Consider the following 11,475-nt stretch of genomic DNA (forward strand, 5'->3'; position numbering starts at 1 on the left):
CATCGCATCGCATGCGATTTTGTGCATGCAATGCAATCCGATGTTCCTATGTAATGTATTCACTGCTCTCTGGCCTTGGGCGGCAAGATCCGATCATAACGCATCGGATCGCACCCAGGGCCGGATTAACAATGGGCCTGATGGAGCTTCAGCTCCAGGCCCACTCTCCAGAAGCTGAGGGCCAGGGCTTTCCAATGAGCCCGGCCCCGCATCGCTAGCCCCCTGTGAACCGGAGATACTCCCAGGCAAAGCTGGAACGTTTTCCCCATAGGATAACATGGGACCCACTAATTTCGACCCACACCCAGTTCCAACGGCTGCCAGTTTCCCCCTTCGGCATCACAGAAACTCAGTCGAACCCAAATCACTGGTCCTTCAATCTGATACCAGGCTGGTCCATATGGGTTCATTGGTTCTAGAGATATTGTGGGTAAACCGATTTTTTTCATTTCTGAAATGTAATTTCATGGATGTTCATGTTGTTTGAGGACAGATTTCTCTGGAACCAACCGACCCAGTTTCATAGTGTTTGGCATACTACGTAATGGACATTATGGTGTGTGGCTTAACATGTAATGGGCACTATGGTGTAAATTTTTAATGCGCTCCTTTGGCGCACAATGCCCCTGTTTATGAAGCATATTGTGCATTATTGCTCAATCTGTGTAGTATAACGTGAATTTTGACTCAATCCATGTTCCATAGTGTGAATTTTGGCTTAGTCGGTGTGAATTTTGGCTCATTCCATGTGGCATAATGTGTAAGAGGAAAGTACAGTATAAGGGGTTACTATTGTGTTGCATGATTTGTATAAGGGGTATATGGTGTGGTAAACTTAGGTGACCACATAAAAGGTGCTGAAATGTTGTCTACCAAGTTTTGGCTTTCAGTATATTTTTATGACTGGAGTGCTGCCCCACCCCGCAAGTATCTTAGGACATCGGCATCCTGCGGGTGCACCTTTGGAGGGCATGTGCCAATATATCTCCCTGCATTTTTCCTATGTCATCCCCCTGCCTTTTCCAGGCATATATAATTAGTTGAAAGTATTTAAACAAATAGAGATACACCCATGAGCAGACCACCCAAACAGAACACTGGTCACGCCTCCCAGATTATTAGGTGCTGGCCACGACCCCCATTATTGGCAATAATAGGCCCTTGATCATTTTCAGCTCTAGGCCCATTTACACCTTAATCTGGCACTGATCGCACTGCACTTAAATTTGCATGCGATTTTATAGGGAGCCATGCCATTTAATTTAGTATACACTTATATGACATACATTATTTAGTATTATCCAAAAAAAGAGTAACCATAGCACACGTTTCATATCATCTGATACAGGGGCATATGACAGCATCCATCAGTCTTACGCACAGTCCAGAGCAGCTGAGCAGCTGGTCAACGCATCGTCTATTAGCGTCCCCAGTCCCGTCAGCGATTCCGCCAAAGCCAGAGAGAAGACGGAGCAGATTGTACTTCAGAAACGGGACAATTTTAACCGGAAGAATGCAGCAAACCGGAGGGCACTCAATGATCTGACGGCTAAGACCGACACTCTCGATCTAAAGACCATAAATGAAAAGGTTGGTTGTTAAATGTATCGCTAACAATTGTCCCATATGTCTAACATAAGTATCAGGATATATATATATATACACACACACACACACACACACACACCCCAATACTGACTTTCCAGAACCTCAAGTGAAAGTGAGGAGGTGACATCTTAGAATTTCAACACCTGCATTAATGCCTCTTTCAGAGTCAACCTTAATTCTTAATTGGCTAAAGTTGGGAAATGGTTAAGGGCACCAATTAGGCTGAAGATCAACCTGGAAGTGTATTTTGAGGCAAAAGTGACTCCAAGACTATCCGGCACTAGATCATCATGGCTGACCACCATGAAAGGAAGGTCCACAATGCCTTTGGCCAGTGGCTAAGACAATGTCAGTAACAGAAAGTAACAATGTCACTTTACAAAATGAAATCTGCAAAGCGAGGTTTTGGGTTGCACCATGGAAGGCCTTGTTCCCCCCAGCTCCTAGAAATCTGAAGGTAACAGTTTTTACTGGGTGTATATTCAATAGGTCTGTGGGGCCTCAGGAGATCTCCCTTGTGCGGAGAGCACCTGTGGGGGCGCCGGTTGCCGTGACGACGAAGGAAAGAGGCACTGTGGAGGTTCCACCTGTAATGGAGCCGTAGCGACAGCTGATGAGGCCCTAGACAGAGCCAAGCATGCTGAGGAGGAGCTGCAGAGGACACTGGGAGAAGTGGATGTCCTCTTCCTAAAGGTATACAATGGCTAGCTGCAAGTGTGTCATTAGCATATAGGGGTCTATTTACTAAGCCGAGTACCAGCCAATCAGCTAACTGCCATCTGCCAGCCTGTAACATGGCAGTTAGGGGCTGATTGGGTGCTTTGGGCAACTCCTCCTCTGGGAAACTCCTTCTCTTTATCTATATCCAAGGCTTGATATATCTCCCCATCGCCCCTCTTGCGCCAATTAATACAGGTCACAGAGGCAAAAGCGAAGGCGGATAAAGCTAAGCAGAGGGCGCAGGCGACTCTGGACCGAGCCAGTGAGACCAAGGGGAGAGTGGAGCAGTCTAACAAGGAGCTGGCGCAGCTGATCCAGCAGATCAAGGACTTCCTGAGCCGTAAGTGTCAGATACAAAGAAGTACACTGCAGGATGATACTAGCACTTACCTGGTTACTTACAATGTATTCATTATTATTTGTTCATCTATTTTTATTAACAATTTAGTTAATTTTTGCATAAAATGTAATGAGTAAAGTTTAAAGATCTCCATCGCCCGTTTGTCAGGGGTTTGTACATAGTAACATGCAAACTAGGCATATCCTGAACTGGACAAGGCGGTAAAGTGGGGTGCGCCACTGCTACAGCCAACCAGGAGACAAGTCTCTGCCGCACAGGCTTGTGTGGTCCCTAGAACAGCCCCCTGTATCCTGGAGAGGTGCTCAGTCGCACATCCTTAGGATGCACATGTGTCCAATTACCTACAATTGTCGTTCCTTACCTTCCCGCGTCTGTGTGACATTGTGATGTCACATGTTCTGGGGGAGGCGTCAGCTTGCGGGGCCTGAAAGGGCCCTACTACGGCACGGATTCTGGAATCACTCCAGATAATGGACCTTTATATCTGCTGTATGTTCCCAACTGGAAGTGGCGATATTAGTATTAAATGACAATAAGGAGGTGATTCTGGTTGACTCGCAAAGCTGAGAATTTCGCAGCTGTGCGACTCAACAAAACGCTGCCCGTATTTACGCCCGCCCGCCGTACGCATACCGATTTTCCCTGCAGGCATATGAATGGATGTTTTGCATAAACATCCATTCGCAGCTTGCATGCGGGGCAGAAAGCATTCGATGCCCGCCGACCACTCTCTGGTGACTCAGACTTGCGGCGCCCCTTGTACAGGTGACATCCGGTGACATCAGCTGCCCACCCACCGGCACCCAGGTCAAGGCTGAATTACCATTTGGACTCCCAGCGTTTTCATGGGAACGTTCCCATGGGCGCAAGCCGTGCCTTATGCCTCCCCGTCCGCACTGCTCCACTCAAATGGGCCGGCGACTATACAAGTCGCCGCGTTCATTCACAAACGGAGCCAGCACATGTGCGTGCACTGTAGTAAAACATCACTTGCGCAGGACAGCGAACTAACCAGAATTACCTCCTAAAAGATTCCGGGATGTACGTAACCTCAATGGCTCATGTTGGTCCACGGATAGGTCCTATGTGATCGCTCGCTGCTGCGTCCGGCAGGCAGAGGGGGGTCTACATAGGGACTATTCTATGACGTGGGGGACCCCTGTTCTGGAAAGGTGCGGGGGCAAGACGTTCCAGGTTCCTGGCAGAGGAGTTCCTGCGGCCAGTCAGAGAAAGCTTCAGCTGGGAGGGCCTAATTCAGACCTGTTAGGTTACCAGCAGGTAAACGCCGCCTCAGTCACTAACCTAGAACATTTGTTTGATGTTTGAGCAGAGGAAGGAGCAGACCCAGACAGCATAGAGATGGTAGCAAGCCGAGTCCTGGACCTTTCCATTCCTGCAACTCCACAACAGATCCAACGCCTTGCAGAGGAAATCAAGGACAGAGTGAGCGCCCTATCCAATGTGGACGCTATCTTGGATCACACTGCGGCTGATGTCCGGAGAGCCGAGCAACTCCTGCAGGAAGCTAAGCGAGCGAAGTGAGTACGTCTTAGTTATGGACACTCGGCGGCACGAAGCACAATTTACCATTTACATAGGTTGTGACAAACGGCAGAAGATGTGACGCTCTTGTAGTTGACAAGTTGTTTTTTGATCTGCGCATTTGCAGATCTATTCATGAGACATCGGTCGCAGTGTGGCAAAAGTAGGGATGGCCATCGACCATCGATGATTTCTAATCTGGTTTATGGCCGATGTCAAATTGTTTTGACATCGATGGTGGAGAACCAGATGGTTTCCCACCATCGATATCAAGCTTCAAGAAATAGTTTTGTTTTGCTTTGTTCTCCAAGGTGCCAAGGCGGGGAGCATAGCTCCGTCCGACACAATTCCTATATTTTGAGTGTCTCACAGGCAAATCAATCCTAGAGAATGAATGACCATTGATATGTAAAAACGTTGATGGTCATCCATGCATAGTTATACATCATTGATGGCAAAGGCAACGATGGCCGTCCTTACCAAAAGCCGCGGAGTAATTGTCATACTGCTGGTGGTTGGGGTCGGCGATGTGGTGCATTACAGGTAATGGGGGAGTGTTTGTCCCATCTTCTGGACGGGCCGAAGCCAATGGCCTCAGCAACTAGATGTCTCCTGTGGCATTTTATGTTGTCATACAAAGAGGCAGTTCCAGGGATTATATCGCCCCATGGGATAAGCCCCTTCGTCTCTATATTTACTAAGCAAATGTTAATATTTCTAACATAAATATTCTGTGAAATTCATTTTTTCAAGGAACCGCGCTGAGAATGTAAAGAACACAGCAGAGTCGGTGAAGAAAGCTCTGGAAGACGCCAAGAGAGCGCAGAATGCGGCAGAGGGGGCTATCCGCAGCGCCAATGAGGACATCAGTAACACAGAGTCAAAGCTGACAGTGGTAAGGGTCTGGCCTGCTTCCAATGTTGGTATTTATATAGTGCACACATCCAATCAGTTCCCTGCGCATCACAGGTTTTTATGTGTTCACACACAGACGTCCGGGCGGGGGGTGGAGGTGCGTGGGGAGGTGGTGTCTCAGATCAGCGTGGGGAGGTGGTGTCTCAGATCAGCGAGGGGGGGTGGTGTCTCAGATCAGCGAGGGGGGGTGGTGTCTCAGATCAGCGTGGGGAGGGGGTGTCTCAGATCAGCGTGGGGAGGTGGTGTCTCAGATCAGCGTGGGGAGGTGGTGTCTCAGATCAGCGTGGGGAGGTGGTGTCTCAGATCAGCGTGGGGAGGTGGTGTCTCAGATCAGCGTGGGGAGGTGGTGTCTCAGATCAGCGTGGGGAGGTGGTGTCTCAGATCAGCGTGGGGAGGTGGTGTCTCAGATCAGCGTGGGGAGGTGGTGTCTCAGATCAGCGCGGGGAGGTGGTGTCTCAGATCAGCGCGGGGAGGTTGTGTCTCAGATCAGCGCGGGGAGGTGGTGTCTCAGATCAGCGCGGGGAGGTGGTGTCTCAGATCAGCGTGGGGGGGTGGTGTCTCAGATCAGCGTGGGGAGGTGGTGTCTCAGATCAGCGTGGGGGGGGGGTGTCTCAGATCAGCGTGGGGAGGTGGTGTCTCAGATCAGCGTGGGGAGGTGGTGTCTCAGATCAGCGCGGGGAGGTGGTGTCTCAAATCAGCGCGGGGAGGTGGTGTCTCAGATCAGCGCGGGGATGTGGTGTCTCAGATCAGCGCGGGGAGGTGGTGTCTCAGATCAGCGTGGGAAGGTGGTGTCTCAGATCAGCACGGGGAGGTGGTGTCTCAGATCAGCGTGGGGAGGTGGTGTCTCAGATCAGCGTGGGGAGGTGGTGTTTCAGATCAGCGTGGGGAGGTGGTGTCTCAGATCAGCATGGGGAGGTGGTGTCTCAGATCAGCGGGGGGAGGTGGTGTCTCATATCAGCGTGGGGAGGTGGTGTCTCAGATCAGCGTGGGGAGGTGGTGTCTCAGATCAGCGTGGGGAGGTGGTGTCTCAGATCAGCGTGGGGAGGTGGTGTCTCAGATCAGCGGGGGGAGGTGGTGTCTCAGATCAGCGCGGGGAGGTGGTGTCTCAGATCAGCGTGGGGAGGTGGTGTCTCAGATCAGCAGGGGGAGGTGGTGTCTCAGATCAGCGAGCGCTGAAGAAATCACCGACCATCAAATGATTTCTCCCCCGCACCCAAGGCTGTGAATGTATGATCCCACATCACTGGGCAATTAACATCGGAACGCCCATGAAACACTGGGTATTCCCATGGTCGAGTCCCCCAGCCCGCCGCCCCCCCCCCATCCCGCAATGTTGGGTGCGTGCAATGTTTGTTCGCCATGGGCACATGCATCCTGCGTCTGCTCATGCGCAGAAATGCATCGACGCAAAACATCGGCCCCGTGTGAACCAAGGGGCCCTTGTCAAGGTTAATTTAAGTATATTTTTGGATTGTGGGAGGAAACCGGAATTTGCACAACAAAGATTGTACAGTGCGGCGCAACCCTCTTAAACCATTTTGCACGGAAAGCAAATTTTATTAAAAATAAGCAGAAAAAAATAAGTGTTAAAATGAGACAAATTGGATTGATACAATACTTGTGGAATAGGGACAGACCATTCATCCTTGTTTCCGGAGATGTTTTATGGGGTTGGCTACTCCTCTTATACCTCTCTAGGCCGTACTTTATATTCCGGCAAAGTCCATCCCTAGTTACCGGGAGCGCCGCCCCAATAACACTCCATTTCAGCAGTTGTGGATGTATATGGAAGAGACAGATATAAATTCATGAATAAAAAAAACTTTGAAATTATTAAGAACATTTATACATTAATCATCTAAAAACCATTTAAATTCAAAGTCGGAGTTGTGACCATTAGGTAAAAGCGCATTCAACGATCCATTTCATTTATTATTTATTATTATTTCCACGTCTCTACTTTTCCAGTTGGAGCAAATTACCTCCAACTGGTAAAATAGAGATGTGGAAATAAAATGAGCTAAAAGTGAAATGAAATGGATTTTTATGTTGAATGCGCTTTTACCTAATGGTCACAACTACCACTTTGAATTTAAATGGTTTTTAGATGATTATTGTAAATGTTCTTAATAATTTCAAAGTTTTTTTTATTCATGAATTTATATCTGTCTCTTCCATATACATCCACAACTGCTGAAATGGAGTGTTATTGGGGCGGCGCTCCCGGTAACTAGGGATGGACTTTGCCGGAATATAAAGTACGGCCTAGAGAGGTATAAGAGGAGTAGCCATCCCCATAAAACATCTCCGGAAACAAGGATGAATGGTCTGTCCCTAAATCCTGCCTGGAAATAAGGAGGAATGGTTTTGCCCTTAATCTTGCCCATAACCAATATGGCAGAGTTGGAATCATGGGATTCAGGGAAAAACATGAGGAATATATTGTAAGAACATCAGCCGTTGTGTATGGAGTCTTTAACTGTTAATGAAAATACAAGGGAGATAAACAGTTGAATTAAAGGCAAAATCGCCGCCGGACCTGCCAGAACCGGAAGCGGAGGTGCGCAATCGGAAGGTGGAACGCACACACTTCTGGTCCATGAAAATAGCGGCATTGTGATTGTTCTATTGCCCAGGAAGTGGGAATAAAAGGAGACTAAGGGACCATTATAGTTTATGCCCAGCTTGAGGAAGGTGACTGGGAGGTCTCCGAAACGCGTTGCTGCTAACTGATGCCACTGCACTTATGAAAACTGAGCACTTTGGCACAAGAACACTTCATCTGGATGCACTTTGTCCACTGGGGAAATCCACTACCCAAGCCTACTGCGGTGGTCTTGTTTACAAGCATAGTCCACGCAGTAGCTGCACATGCTGAGATACTTCATGTTTATTGCTGTTTGCACCCTGGACAGAAGTATATTCCACAAGTATTGTATCAATCCAATTTGTCTCATTTTACCAATTCATTTTAATACTTATTTTATTTATTATTTGTTACTTATTTTTTTTCTTCTTATTTTTAATAAAATTTGCTTTCCGTGCAAAAGTCTGTGAACATGGTTTAAGAGGGTTGCGCCGCACTGTTCAATATTTGTTGTGCAAATTTGTCCATTGGGGGAAGGTGTACTCCCTTCATGGTATAGTGGGCTGCACACTTTTTATTCATTGCGCTCTCCCTTCCACAATATTTGTTGGAAACTGGAATACCCGGAGTAAACCCACGCAAGCATATATAGGATGATGATACACAGGGATGAAGCTAATATGGATAGTAAGTCTTATATGTAACGATCGTTTTGCTCACTGTTCCCACGTGTGCGCGTAATGTAGATCCAGTCAGGGACATCCAGTGCGGAGAATCACCTCAATGACGCAATGGATCGACTGGGCCACCTGGATAAACAAATTGAAGCTCTGAAAGTGAAACGCGCTGGTAATAGCTTGGCGGCAACTCGAGCAGAAGACACTGCCAGCACAGCACTGAACAAAGCCAATGATGCCAAGAAGGTAAGACGGACGGTTCTAGTGACACAAAGCGTATATGCCAATTATTGTCTGCTGTATAGATAACGTAATAGAGAACCATAGGTCTCTGAGCAGGGAGTAATATAGGGAGGCTGGATATCATCTGGGTACAAGTGCCACCATCTTCCAACCAAGGCCTCTCTGGTTCTTGCAGGTTGGCCTTAGGGCATTGAGAAATCCTAAAGGCAAGAGCCTTGGATGAAGTCAGATTATCACAATATTGCACTCATTGCCTTTGTACGGAGAAGAATGCCAATTTGTGTCCTGATGATATATTTGTGTCACTAAATTCACTTGGAACCAGGTTTCTGTGAGTCAAGAGGGTCACCAGTCAACCAAATTTTCCATCATCCTGGATTTTATCTGATCATATGTACATTGTTGGTCCATTTTGTTCTACAACCAGTGACTCACAAGAGGTTGTGCCGTGACATCACTGATCAGATTCAGTGACATCAGTAGCTAAAAGAGAATCGTCAATAGATATATGTCTAGTGTCCGTGAGTCTCCGAAACACTGCCATCTGCTGGCAGAGAGTCAAACTACATCTCTGTCTCACACAAACACAGAATGTAGCAGATTAGCTTTCGAAGCTTTTGCTTCAAGCGGGTTTACTAGTCATCTATACTATATATGTCTAGTGTCAGTGTGACTAGGAAACACTGCCAACTGTTGGCAGAAAGTGAAACTACAACGAGTGAAACTACATCTCTTTCTCACAAATGGACAAACACAGAAGGTAGCAGACTAGCTTTCGAAGCTTTTGCTTTGAGCGGGTTTACTAGTGCAAACATAAGACCAGAATAGTTCAATGTCCTTATGTTCGAGAGGCCCCCACTCACATACATACTCAGCGCTTTCCTTGTCCTCACGCATTTCGCTGATGTCTATTACATATCTCCATGTATTTGATGAGAAGCTTTTCTGTACTGTATAACGCTCATTCTATATGTTAAACTCTAGAGAAAGAGCGTTTTATAAATAAAATTATTATTACTATTATTTAAGAGTTTTCTGACGATCCATATGGGCACCCAATCTAAATACTACAACGTGGGTTTCGCTGGTGAAAAGTGAACGTGTCTTTTTTACGTATATATCTATATTGTTTTGGAAATACTTATATGTTGTGTATCCACAGTTTACTCTGATTATCAGCACGTTAGTAATAAACATCTTTATACTGTGTTCACCAAATCCCTCTATTCTTTCCAGGTGCTGGACGGGCAGCTCGGAGATAAATATAAAACCGTTCAGAACTTAGTTGAACATAAAGCCAAAAACATAAAGGATGCAAAGAATAAAGCCGACCAGCTGAGAGATGAGGCCAAGCAGCTGCTGGAGAACGCTCACAATAAGCTGAAGAGGCTGCAAGGTGAGTGCACTCATGGGGTTTCTGCTGCACTCGGATCACAATCCAATGCAGAATGAGCAGTGCTGGCTCCAGAGGAGGGGCTGCAGCACAGGTCAAAATCCAAAAAGGGGAGTCGCACCCACTGCCAGTGAGTCAGTTTACAATGGAAGCCGCTTGTGTGCAGCTCTGCAGTCCCTACCATCTGTGAATCAGGCCCACAGTGCCTATTACACTTTTATCACAGGGGTGATTCTTGTTGACTTGCAATATAGCAAGTTTGGCTCCGTCGTGAGGTTTTGGGGACTGTGCACGCCCATGCTCTATTATGTGCATGTGCAGTCCCCCTTTTGTGAATGTTTCAGCAACTTGCATAGTTGCCGAGCAATTCGCAAGCATCGAAATGGGCCGAGGTGCATGGATGCGAACGCAGGCGAGATGATGGCTGCCGGGGGGAGGGGGGGCGGGACCATGGGCATGCAAATAACAGTTAGTTTTCACTGGCTTCGATTTGTGGAGGCGGGAGAAATTGATTGATCGTTAGCGACCGTCAATGATTTTTCCTGCTAGCGGAGGCATGTTACCAAGGGGAATCGGTGGTGGCGGGAGGGATGGGCGTTCGGACAGGCGGCGTCTCAGTCGCTCGGTAAGCTGCGATGTTCATGAGAGCCAACCTGAATTGGGCCCTTATTATGGAAGATAAAGCGATAACAATTTCCTAATGTCTCTGATTACAGATTTAGAAGTTGCTTATGAGAAAAATGAAGTTATTCTACAGGAAAAGGCGAAACAGTTGGATGGCTTGGAAGACAAAATGAAGGATATTCTCGGTGCAATTAACCAACAAATTCAGATTTACAACACCTGCCAATAAGCAAGAACATCGCTGGGAATAATCGGCCGACGCAGAAAAAGGAAAAATGTATTATTGCCGCCAAAGACTTTTCACCTGGTTCTGCGTTACCGGATTAGCGCATGGGAAATGTTGTCTTGAATCTGCTGTTGTGAAATGCTGGTGATATGTCTGACAGCGCACACAGGTGTATGGACATAGGACGTGCTGTGGTCACATGTAATAAAATATCTGTTTCCCTTTGGTTTACCGTTGCAGTACATGTTCCAGCTGTTCCAGGGACTGGGCACCTTGGATTCCTTATAAAGATGATTGCATTATTTACTACATAGGGACAGGAATGTTTCACGCCTTGCCTTCTCCCACAAAGCCAGTGATGAAATAGAGGCGTCTCTGCCCTGATAGCATCAGGCTAAAGGACTGGCAATCTAATGCCGTCCTGTGCACAGACTGGTACTGCTTATCCACAGCAATGGTCCAGTGCATGTGCAAAGTTAGATTCAGAAATGTACGTAAATCAATAATTACGTATGTCTCCGACATTTTACTAAGCAACATATCTCACTAGGGATCAGGGGCGCTGACAGTTCTCCCGGC

General features: G+C 47.2%; 1 protein-coding gene across 6 annotated transcripts in view; it reads left to right on the forward strand.

Moving 5' to 3' along the window:
* LAMB2 (laminin subunit beta 2) overlaps positions 1 to 11,123 on the forward strand; it is a 156,361-nt gene extending 145,238 nt beyond the window's left edge. For all 6 annotated transcript variants that reach the window (XM_083155556.1, XM_083155557.1, XM_083155555.1 and 3 more), the window contains 8 exons: positions 1,349 to 1,590; positions 2,098 to 2,301; positions 2,524 to 2,668; positions 4,020 to 4,227; positions 4,985 to 5,126; positions 8,480 to 8,656; positions 9,890 to 10,049; positions 10,763 to 11,123. In XM_083155556.1, coding sequence (XP_083011682.1) covers positions 1,349 to 1,590; positions 2,098 to 2,301; positions 2,524 to 2,668; positions 4,020 to 4,227; positions 4,985 to 5,126; positions 8,480 to 8,656; positions 9,890 to 10,049; positions 10,763 to 10,899 — 1,415 coding nt within the window. In that variant the 3' untranslated portion in view covers positions 10,900 to 11,123. The remainder of the gene's footprint in view (positions 1 to 1,348; positions 1,591 to 2,097; positions 2,302 to 2,523; positions 2,669 to 4,019; positions 4,228 to 4,984; positions 5,127 to 8,479; positions 8,657 to 9,889; positions 10,050 to 10,762) is intronic.
* Positions 11,124 to 11,475: the final 352 nt, after the last annotated feature.

This window comes from Crinia signifera, chromosome 8 (assembly GCF_055691185.1).
Source record: "Crinia signifera chromosome 8, ASM5569118v1, whole genome shotgun sequence".
Lineage (NCBI taxonomy): Eukaryota > Metazoa > Chordata > Amphibia > Anura > Myobatrachidae > Crinia > Crinia signifera.